The following is a 21453-nucleotide window of genomic DNA, read 5'->3' as shown; positions in this document are numbered from 1 at the left end:
CTGATATTTATTTAATTACATTTTAATTTTTACAGTAATTTGTATTTTCCCAATAGAAATTTCTGAGTTAACAAATCATTTTAATTATGATATCGTAGTAGCCAACCAGCATTGAGATGACAGGGTGGGCCGACATTGTGTGGATAACTTTGCCTCAAGGGCTCTGAACGAAAATAGGGCACTAGTGGAGCCACTCTGTCTTAATGTCTCCCCACATCTAACCTACTTCAGTTAGCAGCCCCCTGCTCAAAGACCATACTCTTATTAAAAGCTTTACATCTCATTGTGAGACAAATGCAGACACCCCACAATCAACAAGGATTTTTAAGTTGAGAACGCTGGCTTGTTAATACCATACACACAAATACTGATGCACATTTGTCTTCATATGCTGGAGCATAAAATCCTGTGCTGTAATGTATTTTATAGCAGGACAAACTCAGAGCCTAAGCTCTCTGCTGGCTGATTCATGCTTCCGATGTCACTGTGGGTCCGCAGCCACCTCAAGTCTTATTTAAAGCAAGGGAATTATATATTTACATGTTAAATGCTGTTTTTTTTTTTTACCATGCTGTATACTGTGCTTTCCACAGTGATGTGATTGCTGACCTCTGCACATACACTAAATCAGGCCGTGTTGTACCCACACTTGACAGCTCTTGTAATGTATTCCCACACATAGACAATCTGAAAACATGCACACTGTAGCTTACATCCTCTTACCTAAAATGTTGCAGGAAAGGCTGTGAGCAGGATTTATGTGACTGACAACTGGATTATGTGGCTAAGTAAGCTAAAGAGTAATAAGAATATCATTTTGTGGGCAGGCTGCACTGTTTGTATATCAAACATCAAAGCCTGTTGGGCTGGTTCACTCAAAGATGAGTTTGCTGTGCACAGCGAAAATTCATATTTTCCACAGAAATTAAATAGCCTACGTCAGTTCAGCACAATAACCCTCCTCATCAAGGTTTTATACCTGGTGGGGGGGTGGGGGAGGATATTCTTTGTACAAATCTTCCAATAAATCATCCATATCAGCCAAGTTCAGATCCTGAGCTCCCTGAACATCCAGCCTGATCACAGGGGTCTCCAGCTCTGGTATTGGCATGTGGATGTCTCTTTCTCCATCTGAAGTTATATACAGAACAGGATCAGGGAAGCACAGCCTCATGCCTCCATTACTGGACCTCTGTCTGTGCAGCACTGGCAGCTTGCTCCCCTTGGTGACCTGGACTGGTCGGTAGACAGCGTAGCTCTTCAGTAAACAGAGGGCCAGGGGCATGCTGGGTCGAGGTGAGGACTGGCCATGTGGGGCTCCCATGTGCTCCTCAGAGAGGGAGTCAGATATCTGGTCATCTATTGGTTCCCTAGGGGAGCACGGCGGGCCATCTGTTATGGCTCCAGGCTGAATGTATTCTTCGACTATCTCCAGGGATGCTACAGAGGGGCTGGAGCTGGCTCTTCCAGCCAGAGTGCGATCACTGTCTGATGTCCTTGATGGGTCCCGAGAACCAGGGACCAGAGTTAGAGAGGAAGGGGGTTCTTCTAAGTCTTCAATTTGTTTTCTGTCTCCTTCTCCACTACCCGTTCCTCCAATCACACTACCTCCAACGCTGGCTGAATATCTGGTTGAAGGCCCACAGGAAATACTCCGTGCCAACTTCCTGGGCACCTTACAAACTGCTTCATAGTCGGAGTCGGCCACCCGCCAGTATGAACATCCTCGACACCTCCTGGGTGTACTGGGCACACAGCGCTGTGAGCCTGCCACTGTAACCTCTGACCCTGGACCTGCAGGACACTGAGAGTGGTGGTGATGATGGCAGTCTAGGCTGTCGTCTGCCCAAGACTCATACAAAGAGTAAACCAGGTCATCCTGAAGAAGGGCACAGTACTTTGCATGAGTGAGACCTGAGATGTCCACCATGCCATCCCCTGACACTTCATTACCTCCACTGATTGTTACTTCATCTTCCCCTGTATTTGTTTTGCGATAGAGCCCACTGATGCATTGCCTCAGCCGATGTTTCTCCTGCAGGAGCCGCTGCAACCTTTCGATGGACAGGGCCTCCACACGGGCGATAACTGTGTCAAAGCGGTACATGCGGTCCAGCATGAAGGTGCACTTGGAACAGGCAAACTCTCCTCTGCCGTCCCGGGACAGCTCTTGCCCCAGAGCATGAGACAGCAGCACCTGCAGGTTGAGTTTGGCGGTGGGGTGGAAGATCCATCGCCTCTGGTTACCGCAGAGCTCCCGTCCACAGATGCGACACGTTTCCTTCATTTTGAGATCAAGCATTCCACAGGCTTCTTATTATCTAGAATTAAATACCTTATTTATTCTAACATGAGAACTCCTGGATCCTTATGTCAAATTTAATCCCATGTAAACACTAAGGAGGATAATATAGATACTACACACATGAGTAAGGACATGCCTTTAGGTCACAATAAAAGAAATAGTGTAAAGTTCTTAATGACACCAGTTCATACAGTAGCATTAACCTTAATGGCCTCAAGAGATGAGGTAGACAAGAAGAAGAAGCAATTTGCCAGGCTTGTGGAGAATGGATGCACATGTGGTTCTTGGCAGGACAGAGGACAGTAGAACAAAATCTGATTCATAGATATTCAGTCTCTATAAGACTTCCATCAGTCCCGGATCACCGTTCATTAGCTGGGAGCGCAGGTGCACTGAGAATGTGGCGCACACTCCCACAAACGCCCACTGAATCATGTGCCATTATTGAGATGCAGTATTTATCAGTATGATGTCCTCTCGCTGTCATCGAGCCGCTGTTTCGCATTTCCCGACAGCGACACACGAGCCGCACCGCGCGCCGACACGCTCCCCACGTCCGGGGATCGGTAATCATCCGCTGCCCTCTGCGCACATATGGAGCAGCAACCGGAGTCCTGGGACAGCCCTCGCAGTCTTCCGCCAGTGTCTGTGTCTGAAGAAGAGGCGATTCATTCATTACAGGGCCGTTACCGGCAGCTAGGAAGGACGACACGCACTCACGAGTCAGTCCCTCCGTGCGCCGTGAGATCCTCCGGGAAGATAGAGAAGTGGCTGCCGGAGCCAGACCTGCAGCGGCGGAGCGCACCATTCAGGGAAAAGAGGGGTGCAGGCGCTCGGTGCAGTCATAGAGGCATACACACGGTTTAATATTTACGATGATTCACTGTCATTACGACAGACTTTAGGATTTAGAAAACGGTATTTAACACCGACTCACCAGATGTCAGGGTTATTTTTGATTCATGAGGAGAGAGACAGAGCGTCGTTCCTCTGGGAGTCCGTGACTTCCCCTTGTCCGGTTTAGTAATCTGTGTTCGCCTGACTGAACAGGTGAAATGCTCAGTAACACGGTAACATAGTGGACTGAGCTGAGGGCACTCCACGACTCGTTACTGTCAGATCCATGTATAATAGTTATCCTAACATTATGAGGGTTATATACTGCTGCACTGTTAAAAAGTGAAACATGAACAAATTAAATTAATAATATAATTTCAATTATATTATTATATTACAATTGCACACTAGGGCTAAATCTATCCTGATTTAGCAGAGTGACACATTAATCAACAATTGCATTAACTGTTAGTTGCTTTATCACAACCTTTGTTGTACAAATCACAACTAGATTAAAAACGTTATAGTGGGAATAGAATAATATATATCTTTCATTAATTAGCCCACTGTATGTGCAGTAGTTCTCAACTACAGAAGCAACTAACAACATGAATAACTCTCACTTTCTATTCTACTCATTCATTTATCCAAAGTCACCTTCCTGATATTACATCAGGCAAATGGGCTCTGCAGAGTAAATAGGACGTGTCTGCAACACACCATGATCAATAAGTAATAAAACCAGTTATTGAGGTGACACTTTTACTTCTGTATTGTAGTTAAGGATTGTTGCTGTGTGGTGATATAAAAATCAACAGACGGTAAACATAGATATAACATCTGAATAGAGGTCATCGTCGTACTGTATTGCAGAATTTGTGCTTTACAAATGATCAGACATCAATAAATCACTAAGTCAGTTTAAATGGTTGTTATTATCCCTCCATACGTGTTACGTTGTTAAACTTACTGCCTTTTCTATATTAATACAGTGGAGTTAAGCAATTTAAGACATAAGATCTAATTGATCTTAATAGGGCAGCTTCACTACATGTCAAAACTCATGATTGTATATACTATTTTTTCCCCCGTTGCTGTATTGCATTTTTCAACAATGACTTATTTGTGATGGTCAGACAACTAGGCCTTTCTCCTGCATCTGACTGTGTGAGTTTGTCTCTGCAGTGACCAAAATGTTTGGTTCACTAAGGGCACACAAACAGATGGTCTCGCTGTAACTTCCAATTAGATATGCAGTTTAAAACCCTCATCGAGCCTCAACATAGTTTCATCTATAAAGAAATTCTGCCGCTTCATGTAAGAGATTTATTCTGGGTATCATCATATATGTGTGTGAGAGCTGGGGGCCACTTTTTCTGCTTCAAGGTCTTCGATTGTGGAGTATTTGAAGGTTAATTACTGGACCTGAGTTATTTTCTCCAAATCAGTTTGGAGACTGCAGGAAGTCATACACATGTGGTAAGTCTGAACATTCAGTAGATAATTTCTTCATCTACATCTGCAGATATTTAGTGACATGTTTACTTGTTTACATAGTAAAAATCACTGCAAATTATTGTTCAAAAGGAATCCCTGTGTATTTGTGTTAAGAGGTTTCAGATGATATTTCTTTCCCTCCTTCTCTCTCTCTCTCTCCAGACACAGATTAGATCTAAATGGCTGTGGTGTCCAGGGAACTAATTAAGAGCTTTCATGGTGTGTGTCTGTCTGAAACTACACAACTTGATATCAGTGTTGGGGCTGCCGAGCACTTAAAGGTCAACCTGACTTATCGACGACCCGGCTGAAACAAGAGCTGCTAAGTTGCTAACCAGCAAGATGCCTGCATGCACACATGCACATATGAAAGAGAGTACCTCATGGGAATGCACACACACATACACACACACACACACACACACACACACACACACACACACACACACACACACACACACACACTGATCAACACATGATCTCTTTTAATCACTGTGAGAAAATACAAATGCAGCATTGTGAAGAATCCATTTGTGTTTCTATCTATCTAGCAGCGGGCACTTTTAGAATAGTTCTGTTTTAATATAAAGGTTTTTATCATTTAAAGTTAAATATGGCTTTATGATTTTTTGTTCATAATTTGCCAGTAATGCTGCTTCCTTATTTGTTCATTCATATTACAGAGCTAATAGCATGTGTACATATATTCATTTAATTCTGCAGTGACTTCACACACATCCTTGCTTGAATGCACTGACAACTTAACCAAGAAGCAATTGTCCCTTTCCTCTAAATCTGCAAAGTCAACTATCCTCTGCACTGACCCAAAAACCTGCATTTCGACTCACAGCCTCTTGTTAATTATATAAACTATATAATTTTGAATGTATATACAATAAGCACTCACTCACAAAATGTTGTAAATTCAACTTGCTTCACTCTAAGACCCTGTTTCCTTAGTGACTGAATACCTTGCGCATGCAGCAGTTGTCCGTTATGGAACACAGTACTCAGCTTTGAATTGTCAGTGCACTGTAACAGAGACACACTGTCACAAATGCACACTTTTACACACACGAACAGCCAGTTTGAAATCTGAGCGGAGAGCCTGCGTTGCAAATACATTTGCATACCTCATCCTAAACTGATTTACAAGTTAAAATGCCTGCAGAGGTAACTTGAAAACAAAACACTGCTTGTTAGAACTCACCCAGCAACAAATATGTTTGAAACAAACACTGAGACATTTACCTATTGACAAATACCAAGAATCAGCACAGGCCAATAATATAAATGTGGTTGAAGAGACATTATGTTAAGGATTAATTATTTATAGAGTTAGAAAGGCCTAATTCAGAGGGGTAGTGAGCAGCTCTCAACGTAATGGCCCACGTCCCTTTGTAATTTCATTATGTATCAGAGGAGAAATGTGTCCTTGGGGATGTTAGTGCAGCATAAGCCTGTAAATGTAATGAGATTTTGTCACTTTGTGTGATGAAATCACCCCTCCCTAAGATGAACAGGACCTTTAAATGAAAGCCTCACGTCCATCTTTTGCAAATTTAATAAACACAGAGCTCCTTTTGCCTCATGTCCTTTTTCTGTTTGTGAGCATTAGATGTGTGTATTAATTCATAAACATATCTTGTATCATAATCTCTGAAAGGTCAAAGTAGTTAAGATAATAAGATAATGGACGTGCATCTTTTTTCCATTTGTAAGATTGGAATAAGTCACTGAGCCACAACGACACCTGAAACATCCAGAGTGCAACTGTACAGAGCCAACAGTGTCTCAGTGCTTTTTGACATTATTAACAGCTGATTGAGTTCATCAAATTGTAAGTTTGTGTGCCCAATTGTTATCTGCGTTTGTTAGCAATTGTGTGAAAATGCTATTTGTCACTTCTCCATGGGGAGGCAGAGTCTGTCTAACAAAGTACTGTGAACTTCAACAATGAGAAATGTGAAGCTGTTCTGACACTTAGTGGAGAACCCTGTAATAACATGTGAAGGTCAGTTAAACTAGTTGTTGTTAAATACTAGGCAATATGGCAATCCACCTACCTGCATTTCCTGTTCAATGCGCAGCCTCTCTTGACCCAGTTCCTCCTGATAGAACTGTACGACAGAGAAAACATTTTTAAACCTACTATAGGCATTAACATAGGAAATAAAAATGAATACTTGATCTTAGCATCATTGGAGGACGAGGATACACACATATCAAATGAAAGTGAATAAATAAACCTCTGTCAAGTGGTTGGTTTCATCAGATGACTTCTCATGCTAATACTTGCATCCATAGTCATCTACCTACATGAGTAGTGGGACTTTTGTGACATATATAGCTCTTAACATAAGGCAGAGGAATGTTACTTATGCTGCTTTAAGAGCACCTTTCTAGAATAGATGTCTGACCACTCTGACCAAGAGGCATGGTGGTCTAGGGGGTGATGAAGTAACACTAGAAGACTAATATAAACTGTACAGTCTGTCTGATCTCCACATGCAGTGAGAAGAACTAGCTACAACAAACACTTTCTCTCAGGTTAGATAAAGTAATCTACAAGTGGCTTTTTGCTAAAACTCAGCTCCAGAGACACCAAACAGAGTATGTTACATGTCACTAAACATTGTAATCAGAAATAAAAGGCATTTGTACCTCAACATCCTTGTCTTTTTGCAGCAGAGATGAGGACAGCTCTTTTACTTGTCCCTCCAGCTCTCCCACCCTGAGTGTGAGCGTTGTCTTCTCTCCAGTCAGCTCAGTGATGAGGACCTCCTTGCAGCGAAGCTCTTTAGTCAGCTCCTCTATTAACCTGAACACAGACAGACACAGTCGGTGATTCCTAGTTGGGTTTGGTTGTTTGATGTTGGTGATGGCTAAGGAGACGTTTTTGTGCACCTGTCTTTGTTGGTGTTGGATGGGGACAGGATGCTGGGGGGTCTCTCAACCTCTGGGATGTCCTCCATAGGGGTGTCTAGGGAGACAAGCGAGGCGTGGGAGTGTGATCCAGCCAGTGAGGCCATTCGTTCAGCCTCACTGCGTGCTAGCCGGGCTTCCTGCGAGACACACAAGGAGAGAAACAGTTATTGTTGGTAAATCTGTGGCACCTACATGAGTTCGTGTGACAGTAGAGGACCAACCTCCTGCAGGAGCTGAATCTTTGCCTCAAGCACTTGCTGCATGTGGTCGATTTCCTGCTGTCTCTCCTGACACCGTCTCTGCAGCTCTGCCTCATTGTTGTTGGTCAAGCTCTCTGCTGTTGTGCTGCCATAGAGACACACACACACAAACGTGTAGTCAGAGTTTAGTATTAGGACAAGACGGAGACATTAGCCAGAGTCAAAACATAATATATTGTCATCAGTTTCATGTCTGCTTACGGCATAGTGAAGACTTTTCCACAAATAGCAAGTTCCCTTCTCGCAAGGTTGTTATGATTAACATCAATGTAAACAGTAATCTCTCAGTGATGATATTCGTGAAGTTTATACAGCAGTAGGTGAAAAAAGTAACCTTTAGTTCAATGGCAGACTTACTGTGTGAAAACTTTTTTTAACTTTAATCTAAAATGTGGAATTCAAACATATACTGTTTCTTTGTGTTCTTCTACAACTGCGTTTTATAGCTCATGACATAAGAGTTTCTCTCACGCCTGCAGACTCCAACTGTGAAAGCATCTGTCCGTATCACTTAGTCAGTCAACGACCCTATCCCAGAATTCCTGCTCCTAGAATGGCGCACGCCACTCTGTCGCCACGAGTCCTGCTCAGAACCATCTCTACATACGTTTTTAACTCTGTCCACCACATGCAACAGCTCAAATAACTGGGATATTTTCAACCAGTCTGAGTAATGCAAATGTCTGTCTCTTGGACAAGTGTCCAGTATGTGTAGTGGAGAGGACCTTCAGCCCTTTATTGTGTGTGTGTGGGTGGGTGTCTGTGTGTTTCCAGAAATTCCTGTAACTGGTTTTAGCAGTGATGTGTGACAATGTAGTTGAGTTCAAAAACGGTGACTATGCAGATTTATGCAAGATATGCAAGATTCCTCTCTGATGGAAGAAAGCAGTTTAATATAATATCTGTAACAATACCACAGTAAAGGGTGTCCACCAAGGGACTGACATCAGCAGCAAAATAGACAGTGCTATTAAAAGCCAATTTACAAGACATGTTTGTTTTACAAGAGCACTGACAGCTGGTTAGTGATGAACCATAACTGTTGTACTAATGCATATTTCTTTCAAGCTCTGTCCTGGAGCAGGAGAAGCTCTGTGGGTAAAGGGCAAGATCTGTTTAAAGGCCTGAGAAGTGTTAAAACCAAAAGACGGCTGCCTTTAAATCACCTGAGATAATGCAGACATTACATATCAGACATTAAGATCCTAACATTTGGTAAAATATTTAAGATTTTATGAAAACTATAACTCTGTGTGATTTGTGCTTCCCAGCAAACCTTCACACCTGTCACACAAGTCTCTCACTTGCTATCATAGATGACCCAGACTAGATTATTAAAAGACAGTGTCTATTGTCACTATTGACACATTTATGACATTAATACTTATAGTATAAGTATAGTATAATTTATACAACAATCATTTTTTTGTTTAGTTTTTAAAATTGTTTACACATTTACACGGTTTGTATTATTACACCTAATCTCTGGTAGGGGCCACAAAACCAGTGAAACAAGCTACAGAGATGGGCTTAAGTTGAAGCTTTGATTAAATTACTGTAAATTACTGGATAAACCTGTGTCTGCTCTGTATGTACTTTATTAATCAAGGTCTATGTGACCTACCCTGACGGGTATTAGAAGAAAGCCAACACCTGTTTGTGTTGGAAAGACAGAGCGACCTTCTACATAAAATGATCTATACGGTGGCAAGAAAAAGTATGTGAAGCTTTCATTTCCATAAAATGTGATCTGATCTTCAACTAAGTCAACAGTATTAACAAATATGATGTATAATGTTAATGATTTTCTTAACAAGACTCCAGGTATGCATCAGGTAACACCTGACTCCAATTAGCTTGTTTGCGGTCATTATTCCAAGGGTTCACATACCTTTTCCACGCAAGCACTATGTTTTATTATGTTTTATGGTTGTTCTCAATAAAAACATGAAAGATCAGATTTTTATCTGATATGTATAATGCAATATAGATGTATAATGCATCTATATACTTCACACGTACAGACTAAATAATTAATATTAGTGGACTTACAGGGCTTTGTCCAGAAGCTGCTGTTTCTCCTGAAGCTCCTGCTTCAAGCTCTCTACTTCCACCTTCAGCTCGATATTCTGCAACAGATGAAGCGCAGTAAGGTCAGAAAGGTCATTAAGTGAACTGTTGATGACACATCAGCACCACACACTGTCTCCTCACCAGCTCCACATCTCAGCAGGTCAAGTTGAATATCTCAGTCTTGCCCAAACATCCCAGCTGTCTTAATTAACATAGAAATATGTCAATATTAAAGCTCATGTAGACCTGTGCTTAATGCACTGCACCTAATATAAAACATATTTACATTACACACTTATCATGGCTTCAATAAAACACTGAAGATATAACTAATAGTAGATAATAACTAATAAAATAAGCAGGAAATAAAATATAGCTATATAACTGTGCAGTGTCTGCATGTTGGTACACTGGAGTTTTGTCTGAATCTTCACAGTTTTTCTTATTCGACCTGTTCCCTGCTCAGTCACTACATCTCGTCATCACTCCTTGATTTCTCGGTCTCAGCTGTGAATGAGAGCCAGTGGGTGTTTAGTATCCTCTGTAGAAAACATCTGACCTCGCCGTCATGAACGGTATATTTAGAGCTGGAGAATTCAGAGCAGCTCAGATACTCACTCGTGGGGCCAAAGGCTAAACTCCACAGTTTGTTTACCTGCAGGGGACATCTGAGGGGGCAATCAGTGTCCTTACATTGAGCCAGGGGACAAAGGATTTAAGCAGCAGGAATGTGGAGCTCATACCTTCCAGTCTGACCTCAGACAGGATAGAGAGGACAGTTTATCTGTCTGTCTGCTGGACTCACATCACAAACATGCTCTCCCTGGTTTTATCACCTTTATCGCAGCAGTTTAGTTTGTGTTCATTCCAACAGTCCACTTTCCCTTTTAGCTAACCCCCCTTTAATGTTGTCTCTACCTCCTTTGTTTCCTTGAAATGATGTCTTCGTGCATGTCCTAGTCTGTTTACACTCACAGAGAGCTTTTATTAAATCAAGAACTTTGTTTTGAGATTTTTTTTCGATGGATACAAGAAAACTTCCAATTAATGAATATCCCCTGGAGTACAATTACATCCATTATTAAGAAATAGAGGGAATATAATACATGCACAAATCACATTTTTGCAGTGTGTGTTGGAGTGTTCATTAGGACAGGATACAGACACATGTCTACAACATTTATGCTACAATCACTTGAAATACATTTAGTGCACTCACGTGATTTCCATTTAAATAACTGTAGGACTTTTAAACCAACTGTCTGCACTGGAGAAGGAGTGAATACTCATCTAAATGCTTATTATCAGTTTTATTTGTAGAGACCTATTCTCACTTTGACACAAAAACATATTTATTTTGTAAGTTTTTGTTGAAATACAAATTGAATTAGTGATTTAATGATAATGGTAAGATGGAGACCGAATGATTTAATGTTGTAAAACATAAAAAGGGAAATCTAACAAAGGGGGCGAGTACTGTTCACAATCAAATAATACAAGTAAAAGGAACATGTATTCCCTTGAGTGACAACAAGTTGGTTTACAGTAAGAGATACATTTCCCATCTTGAAAACAGCTCTATATATAGACACCCATCACAGTGCACCTGCTATTTTGGCCCCTCCTGGCCTCGTGGCCCTCAGCAACAGATCCACTTATAACCAAGCAGTGCAATACAAGGAAGATGGACACACTAAAAAACAATAAGAGGACTATCAAACACACCTGCAATAACTGATCACCTACAGCGCTTCAGTCCACCTAATGACAAACTCCTGCTTTCCTCTGTTTTACGTCACTACATTTAGAATATCTTTTGGGTTCTGGACAAAACATAAAGATAGAACAGTGATGAGGATTTTTAGCATTTTATAAACAGTATAATCATAATTATCAATTAAAATCTTTATTATTGTGTATAAGTAATCATTATTTGCACCAGAAGTGAAAATTTATACACTTTTACAAGTGTATAGTTACAATTTAGTAGCATTTTTATTGAAACGATGTACCTATAAAGTGTTACGTGGCATTACTACAGTAAATAATGCTTTAAATAAAATGCATCTATGTAACAAACCATATATTTCAAAGAGAAACTTAACATGTGTTATTATGTATGAGTCGTGTCATGTGGACACTCATATGGAAAACGTGATAAATAAATCAGTGTACTGAACCTGGCTCTATAAATAGAGCCTCTCAGGCTCAAAGAGAGATCACTATGTGCCCAGAACCAACACACTGGGCTTTACTGTATTACACTGAAAAACTTTGGAGCGGGGACAGGAACACTGCCTTCCAGATGGATATCTGCATGATATGGGATCAGTTTACTCTATCATGGCCGGTATGCAGTGGAGGATAAGTGGCAGGATGCTCTGGGCTTGTTCAGCTGGATCACGTAGCCGTTTACCTTTCTCATATCAGAGAGTTGTTAATTATTAGAATAGGTTTAGATTGAGGGAAGAAAGAAAACAGGATATGATTTATTAAGTCATATCCTGGACTTAATAAGTTCTTAAATCACAACACCAACCTTAACCTAATTTTAAATCAAAACCAAAACCAAGAGTAAACTCAGTTGCAAGGACAGTAAAAATATCTGCATAAAGTAACACAGATTGACTGACACACATCAAACACACATTTACACTGTAACTTAACAATACAAGCACATAAATGGTGAATTCGAAGAGACAAACAGCAACTGCTGATTCGTTTCATGATTAATTTAACTTGTGTTTTCATGTAACTGTTTAAGTTTCTTCTTCTTTCGTTAATTTTTATCTTTTGTTTTTGTTGATCAATCCAACAATATTCAAGTTCATCTTCAATGTACAAAGATTTAAACAATAAACGTTCAAATTTTGCCAAATTATTATTATGTCAGCACTCATTCATTACAACAAAGCATCATTGTTTGATGTGCAATACTATTAGGATACACAACCTGAAATGACACTACCAATACTTTTTTAAACACTGGACTTCACGAGCCTGATTTGTGATCTTATATTATATATATAGTCACTTTTCCTAGAGGACCTTTGTGAAAAATTTTAAATGTTACATTAAAAAATGGCACGAGTCTCTGTATTTAGTATAGTATTAATAGATTAACTTAAACCTACAGGGTTTTCTTTCAGAACTTGTAGTTATTACAGCTTTCAGGGCATAAAATCGTAAGCTACTTCCAGTATAAGACACTGACAGACAGAAGACAACAGAGGTCCTACTGGACGGCTGACAGCAGCCACACACACAAACAGCATCATTTTAAAGTTCCTGAGCACAAAGCAGGTTAATGTGTAGTCCCTTAAAAGACAGTCATATCTGAAAACACACATTTGGTACAATAGACTACCAGGTCAGTGTGACAGCGGGGTCAACAAACAGTCAGTAACGCAACTCAACAGGATAACACACACGCTAACAATCATCTGATATCACTGATAAAGACACAAATGAACTGCACAAATCATCAAGGAAAATCAATGTCTGTGATAATATGGCTGTTTGTGAACTGACCCTCAGCCCCTTAAGAGAAACCACTTCCAGGCCCATTCGTCGCCAGTCACACAGGTCCCCATTCACTTCATCAGTCACAGCTGCTTTACTCACCGTGCGGTAGACATCTTCGCTGCTCTCCTCATACTTCTGCTGTATCCTCTCCTCCAGGAAGTAGATGCGGAGCTTGAGGCTGAAGTTTTCCTTCTTCAGGTCATTCAGGTGCTGTGACAAAGTTCGGTAACCGTTAGACATGACCGTCAAAGAGCGCCGACACTGCTTGACATGTCTCTTATAGGTCAGAAATGAACAGATGTCTTCGATCTCTCCATTTCATAGGGAAATACAGAGTCCATGTTAAAGGACGGTGACTGTCAAAGCACGTCCTCGTGTTAGAGTTCGGTAACTGTTAGACATGCTACCTCCTTCTCCAGAGCATAATGCTGCACCTGAAAAGTACAAACTATTTACAAAGTAGCATCCCAGTCTCTAACAGGCCATTGGGATACCATGCACAAAGCTACACACTAAGGCTTACACATTCACACACACACACACACACACACAATTCTAAAGGGGCGATTGCGGTGCAGAGGGCTACTCTGCAGCCCGGGCGGTCAGAGATGCAGCCATGTCAGCTCCATGGTTTGTTCTGATCTACTAGGGGATGGGACAGAAGCTTATTTTACAGGAGGAAACATCTCTGGAATCCCAGACTGTCAGGGGAGATGGGTGGTGGGGGAACAGAGGGGAGGAGGGACGGAGCAAGGGGGAGGTAGAAGGCTCAGAGCTCACAGTCACTTGTGATATGATGGGAAATCTCACCCCTCTGCAAAACAGCAGTGCTGACTAGCAGGATATGAGGAGAAAAAGGGGGTTGGATGTGAGTAAATTTGCCCAGTTTATTAACTTCCCTTTCAATTTACTTTTGAGTGCGAAGGTTGATCCCATTGATAGAACAGCTGAGAGTCCACCTACACCAGCCTCCACGTTATATAACTAAAACAGTCACTTAATTTTAGTCTCCGTTGGTTTGACATGAAAACAAAGTAGGCGTACATTTATTTTGGTAGGATGCATGTTGGTCAAGTGACTTAACAATTTATTTTAATAGCTCACTCAGTATGCTGGTACACTTCTAGACAATCAAACTGGGAAACACTGGACGAAAGGAACACAGTCAACACTCTATTGCTTTGGGTTTTTGGAGAGACATTACACCTCACAGTGGGATTTTTTGCTGAAGTAAACCACATTTTTCCAACAAAAGGACATTCTTGCTTGGACAAAAAATATAAATAACTCATAAGTACTAGGATAAAAAATATTTAGTTTGTTATTGCCTACATTTTAAGAGTCAAGTAACAGGATTTCTGAAAAGCAGCTATAGAAATTAACAACATGTCTGGTTGAGAATAGTCACAATGACTGAATGACAAATTAAGGTAAAAGGGCTCAGAGTTGTATATTCATATGACAATGTATTCATATTTTTATATTAATTTTATATATATTTTAACTCTGAAGTCTAATGTAACAGGTGTGGCTCTTAGTGACAGCCGAACAGATAATTATCACCAACCTCAGCAGGTTTTTGAAAATATGTTTAGCTAATTGTTTTATTTTAATTATAACATGCTCCACTGACAAAAACTAACCAGTGTGAGGAAATGAAGTGAGAGGGGCTGATGGCAGTAGGACAGCCAGATGAGTGGAAAGACGCTAGATGAAATAAGAGATCTGGGAGCTCTGAGCCACAGGGCTATTAATAGGGAGGTGTACTGAATCTTACAGAGTGGTAAATTCCTGGATGTCCCTCAGAGGCAAGTGAACAGAAAGACACTAAGTAGCCTGCATGTAACCACATAATAAGGAACAGCCTTGGCTAAAATCAGGTTTCATGGCTGTTCCATCCCGATCCAATACAAAAAGGGTCTGCAGTACAGTGAATGAAACACTACACATGCAGTTACATCAGTGTCAGATCTTGATGCGTTCAGTGAGTGTGCCCATTATAGTGTCATATTACGTCTTGTTGCTAAATAATTAAGAGCAAAGATAGGCTAGGCGCCAAGCAGAGTCTCCTAACACTATGGATGACATCATGTCCATAGTGTGTGTTTTTAAACATCACACATGATCCAGCCACATCTTTTCACACACTCACTTTTCAGCTCTTCATCAAAGCTGAATAAACAGGAGTGAATGTGTCTACATACGTGCGCTCAGCGTATGTTGGAATGTAACAAGCGACGCATTCAAAAGTGACTCCACCTTTGAATCGGTGCTCGCTGTCAGAAAGTAACTTCAGCTTTCGTGACCGGCTGGTGACACCTCCTGTTTTAACACGGCTCAGCTGGTGGTGCAGCTGAGCCGTCATTTACATTCAAAGACCGTCCATGGTAGCAAGGTTATAGTGACAGTTTTAATGCTTGGCCTGTGTCTGGTTCTGATCTTGTAGCTATGTGTGTGTTTGGAGAGGACCACAGAGTGTAACGAAGTAAAGTGTGTAGTATTTTAGTGAAGAAATAAATAAGTAGTAGTAGTAGTAGTATAGTCCTCACACTACTCTCCAGCCTTTTTACTCTGTCTTGTTTCTTGCCTTGTGTTTTTGCTGACCTTGGCCCTTTGTACGTTTTGCCTTCTGTGTTTCGGACCTTTGCTCGTTGTGGATTTGCCCCTGGATTTTGGACCGTGGTATCTTTGCCTTTTGTCATTGTAAGTTTTGCCTGCCCCTTTGGCAGTGATTTTTTGTTGTGTGTCCATTTTAGTTCTTGTTTTGACTTCCTGGTTTCAGTTGTTGTACCTCGCTGTGTTGGGGGTTGTTTTCTGTTGTTACTTTGTTTTCTTGTTTCTCCGCTCCACTACCTAGTCAATGCTTTTTTCAATAAAAACACTTTTACTTGTCTTTATAATTGGGTCCTTTAAAACCATAATTCTTACATTATATATTTCTACTGGATGACGCAGTCTGGGTATCTCAGAGGATAATTAGCTGTATTTGTGTACATATTGCTACTTCAGGACAGCAGTAGACATTACATGAGACGACTAATGCCAAAGAATATCTTTTGGGGGTTACTAATTACTCTGGAGATAGAGCTGGGACAATATAAAAAACATTTCCTCCTTTTAGTCTTCATGCTAAGTTAACTGTCTTCCAGAATTTACTTCAGATATGAGATTATCAAATAGTAATATTTCTTCAAAATGCCAAACCATTCCTTTAATTCCTCTCTTTAGGTGCATTTATTTAAGGCTCAGATGTTTAGTCTGGTTTAGATAAGGAAGGGAATCCTGGCCAATCCCTGCATACACTAAACAGTGAGCAGGCTGAACAGAGGAGCTTGTTCAGCCAGTGACTAATCAACAGCAAGTGCTGCAGAAGGAACCACATGCAATCCTTTCTGCCAGTGGCCATCAAACTGTACAGCTAGTGCTATTAAATAGTATCTTCTTAATGGCAGACAGTAGGGTAGGGAGACAGACAGCTGAATGTTTTTCACTGATCTTGTGTTTGTGAGCATGTAGATACAGATTGTAAGATGTTTGCAAGATGTATTTGCTTTGAGATGTTGAACGGTTTACCTATTTTATCTCAGACCAGCTTCTGCACATGTTGTCATCTCCTGTTTTGGTTTAATCTCACTTAGTTGTGATATTTGGTATTAAGGAAAGACTTTGTAATCACATAGAGGAAATTAATGAGCACAGACATTATTAATACCTCCCTGTAGGTGAATCCAACCTCTGTCCTCTGTATGAAAGGTGGAGTTACCCTCCACTATATACTCATACTGGTGCAATAGATTAAGGTGACAACATTTATTGCCAATGTCTTGAGCTACTGAGTTAAACACCAGCAATTTCCTTCTTCTGAGACTAGTTTTCCCAAGGGAATCAATAAAAAGTCACCTTGAGCCTTTAACACAACAAGCCGAGATTCCCTTGTCTGCACAACCACCTTAAATGACTCTTAAAATTATGAAATCTATTTTTTTAATTTATAACATTGTTGCTTTCTGTTATATTACAAAACGATGATTGATGATTATATATTCAGTCCACCCTATATAATCTTACTATTACAAATTAAGTCACAACATAAAGAACAATGCTCCTGCAGCTTGTCAGGAATTGGTGCATCAAGTAACATTCAAGTTCAGTAGTATACGTGTTACAGCATCATGTGGCCAAACATTAAGGGTGTTGTTTCAGATCATCTTTTTGTAAAATGTGGCTGGTAAAATGCCCAATAATAGTCCAACATACTGACCGAAAAAAACCTAAAGTGGGCCATGCTGTAGCCAGAGGCTGATTTAAAACATCAGGAGGGTTCTGAGAGTTTTCCTTCCCATATCATCAGCTGCAGGTGCTCTCCTATTCTGTGCAGTATTTTATTACAAACACATATTCCAGGTGGTTTGTTAATGATTATGCATTCCTGAATAAAAACATTACTGATTTCTTCAAAGCTGCATTGTTATCTGCTCACACAGAGAGAATGCAGCATCAAAGCAAATCAGCTCATTAGGATCCTGTAGGGAGACGCGGATCCACAAGATGGCTGCCTCTACATAATTCAGTCATGCTGAAGGAACAAGGTTGTGTCACAACAAGCTCTGTGATCAATCAGGCTCTCACCTGTTCAAACTGCTTGAGCGTGTGGAGCTGAAGAGGAAGAGAGTTGTCTGTTTCATCACTGCACAAATCTGAACCGAAGAAAAAAAGAAACGACAACATGAGCCACATGAGAACTTCAGGTTTTCTGCACAACCCTGGTTCTTTTTTAGAAATGAGATCTACATACCTGTCATGTGACCTGTGATTTTGGATGATGTGTTTTCTTCTAGAGCACTGTCCAAGAAGGAAAAAACATCTTAAGTTACTGAAATTACAAACAAATAGTGAATATCACACAAAATGACACGGAAAACTGGAGGGTCGTCAGTGGGTCCCAGCAGGGGAGAGAATAGACATGGAGGGACAGGAAGAGCCACTGAGGGTCAGAGTTCAAGAGGGCCATTTAACTAGCTGCTGCACCAGGACTGTAGTAAAACTACAGATAAACATTATGTACATTGACTGCACTGACTTTTGCCTAGGCTACTTCATGTCCTATTCAGTGCTGCATATTGTCCATCAGCGCTCCAGGCTGTGCATTGTAAATTCCTTTTGCAGCTGCTGGATCAGAAAATGTGCATACAGTTGCTGCATGCCAGAGTCTTAAAAAGTTCACCAGGTGGAAATAGTCACGGTACATTGTCGTGCAGGGCAGGGAATCATAATCCCATTTCATTATTGTTGTCTTGTTGTATGGTTACAGCCTTCCCGTATGTGGGAGGGATCTGATAGTCCACTAACCTACATATGGCACAAGGCATGGCATATTTTAATCATGTGAGTTAATCAATCAGCAGATAGAAACCCTGGGCACAAATGTGTCTGCAGTGACTGAAGAAGGTGACACATCAAAACATTTTGAATTATTAAAAGTCATGCTTTTATTTTCTCTTACTCTCTCGGCACCTGATTGTGAAATGAAATTAATCTTAGTCTTAGTCTTAGTATTCACAGGTGCCCTTTAAATATTTGCTAGTGTATCGTAATGTGTGTTCTTTTCCAAGCAAACTCAAACTAGGCCAAAATGAGCCTTTGAGAAAGCGCCGCTGTGCATTTATTTCCTAAGAAAATCCTTTTTAAGAGATATTACAGACACCCGGTGCAATATAACAAATATAGTGAACATTTTAATCGTGACCTCAATAGCTGTGTCCACCGATCCATGAAGCTTGCAGATGGGGACACAGCCACGTACTGCGTGGAGAAAGGGCCTTTACACCGGGGGGTGTAGCACTGCTGAATGATACAACAGCGAAAACATCATGCAACAGAATTTATCTTTAATGGTTGCTTTATGTAGCCCAACCCAACAACATCCCCGGCTCTTGTCTTGTTAAAATGCCCAATGCGCGTCAGGGTTTCACTGCGGTGCACACGGTTCGCTAAAAGCCGCCTCACCTCTCAGACGCTCCCCAGATTTGCTCCGGCGACAATGAGCTCCAATCCATAAAGGCTGTTCCTTCAGTCAGCGGCTATCCATGCCAGTAAGCTGCTGCCACCTGATCACCAGTCCATTATTCATTTTTGAGATGAAATACAACCAAACAGGAACATGTTCTCTGCGCGGTCGACGCACCGCACACGGCTCCAGCGCTCAGGTTTGGAGGGGGTGTGTGAGGATGCTTCCCGAGCCCCCATCCCACAGAGCAGAGGACCTGCTGTGCTGCCTGCCCACCGCCAGATGCGCTGAAAGGAACAATACCTCCTAAGGATGTATAATTAGAAATATTGATCAGCATACACGTTTTCTGAGCAAAGTGCTGCAGTTTGCATTGAGATGGGACATTAAACAGTTAACATGTAGATTAAACATGGATTATTATTCATCCTTTTTCAGTTCCTCGTCAAATTGATTGCTTTTAGAAAAAGAATAAGGATTCAGCAAAAAGCAGCAAATAAATAATTTATTCAGATATGAACTAATTAGAAATATTCATGTACACTAAGAGCAAAGCAGTGTTTGGAGAGGTATTGAGATTTTTTACAAACACAATTACAACCCTGCATTTGAACTTAGAATAAAAAATGCCTGCTTTAATATCTTTTCATCTTTGCAACATATTGAAGCTGGTGAAGTAACACAACATACTAGCAATGTTCTGATATTGAATTTAATATTTTAAGTCATTTGTCAATTGTAACATATCCAGACAATCAAATTTGTTCTTTGTAATTGCAAACTGAAAGCTGTGCCTGTAAAAGATATTTGTAAAACTGTTTCAGATTCATCTGGACAGATTAAAGACAGACAACAACTACCACATCATTATTACAGTTTTTCTCAGTCGCTTTAGTACAATTCTCAGATCAGAATTGAAGTTTGCAAATATGTGTGTGCATTTCTCAAAACTATTTGTACAAACAGCAAAACACTATGGATTTCTTGCAAAAGCCTGTAACTTGCTCAAAATCTTTAGTTCATCTCTCAAAACTAAGTCTTTATGTCATTGAACATGTCAGTGCCATCAGAATGTCAAGTCCTTGTGTCATTGTCTACGAACAAGACAGTCAAATTACTTAGTCATGTTGTCAATATAACTGTACTTTAGAGGGAGGTTCTGATGTAAACTATGGCTAAAGTTCTGATGACAATTATTGTAAAATGTAAGTTACACCTTTTTGTTTGATTGCAAGAGACTGGACAATATTCACATTTACACTTTTATTGTTTATACTGTAATTTGTTGACAGACCATGTCATACCAACATAGAAAAAACCCTGCAAACAGTAACAAAAAAGATAGGACAATATTCTGTACAACAGTACAGGCAGTGCAGTAGGAATTGGTGTGGTCTTCCTACACCTCTTGTCGTTCCTGTATGTTAGGCCACAAATTCTCATCCACATCACAGCGAATATCCTCTCTTGCAATGCAGCGTGGAAAGAATCTTTTAGAGTGTCTTATCCAGCCTCTGCAGGCGTCTGCTGTGATGTCATCACACGCTGCATCCATGGCAGCCAGGAGGGTCATTTGTGTAATTGGCTGGCGATCATACACTTTCCATCTCCATGCTGGGAAAAATTCCTCAATAGGGTTAAGGAATGGAGAGTAGGGTGAAATGAACTCCATCCGCATCCTGTTGTGGCCTGCAAACCATTGCCTGATGATGTTGGAGTGATGAAAACTCACATTGTCCCAAACTATCACATACGTCTTCCTCGGTTTTGCCCACTAACTCCTTCACCACACAGCCTCACTCCTCTTCCTCTTCTTCTTCTCTCTGGCTGTTGACCCCGTCCAATTCCTTGTCCTTCCATTGTCAGACACAGAACATTGTGTTGTGCTTCAGCCATATACAGTATATACTTGCCCATTGATTGTCAGTGAGATGCACCTTTGTTAGAGGAAGTCAAGTCACCTGAGAGTAATTTACCAATTCAGGACAGATTTAGAAAAAGACACATAATGGAGATGTATA

The 21453-nt window shown here is 40.7% G+C and overlaps 1 protein-coding gene across 7 annotated transcripts in view; it reads right to left on the bottom strand.

Moving 5' to 3' along the window:
- LOC113171694 (myomegalin-like) overlaps positions 1-19496 on the bottom strand; it is a 38948-nt gene extending 19452 nt beyond the window's left edge. For 6 of the 7 annotated variants that reach the window (XM_026374270.1, XM_026374274.1, XM_026374272.1 and 3 more), the window contains exon 1: positions 980-3045. In XM_026374270.1, the coding sequence (XP_026230055.1) occupies positions 980-2302 (1323 nt within the window). In that variant the 5' untranslated portion in view covers positions 2303-3045. Of the gene's footprint in view, positions 1-979; positions 3046-6705; positions 6760-7303; positions 7461-7546; positions 7705-7788; positions 7913-9879; positions 9957-13524; positions 13636-18054; positions 18123-18220; positions 18268-19431 lie in introns of those variants that run through there. The other variant, XM_026374276.1, reaches the window with a different exon arrangement.
- Between the last annotated feature and the right edge of the window lie 1957 nt (positions 19497-21453).

Source organism: Anabas testudineus, chromosome 17 (genome assembly GCF_900324465.2).
Source record: "Anabas testudineus chromosome 17, fAnaTes1.2, whole genome shotgun sequence".
Taxonomy (NCBI): Eukaryota; Metazoa; Chordata; class Actinopteri; order Anabantiformes; family Anabantidae; genus Anabas; species Anabas testudineus.
The sequence above is the reverse complement of the archived record's forward strand: the minus strand, read 5'-3'. Positions and strand labels throughout refer to the sequence as shown.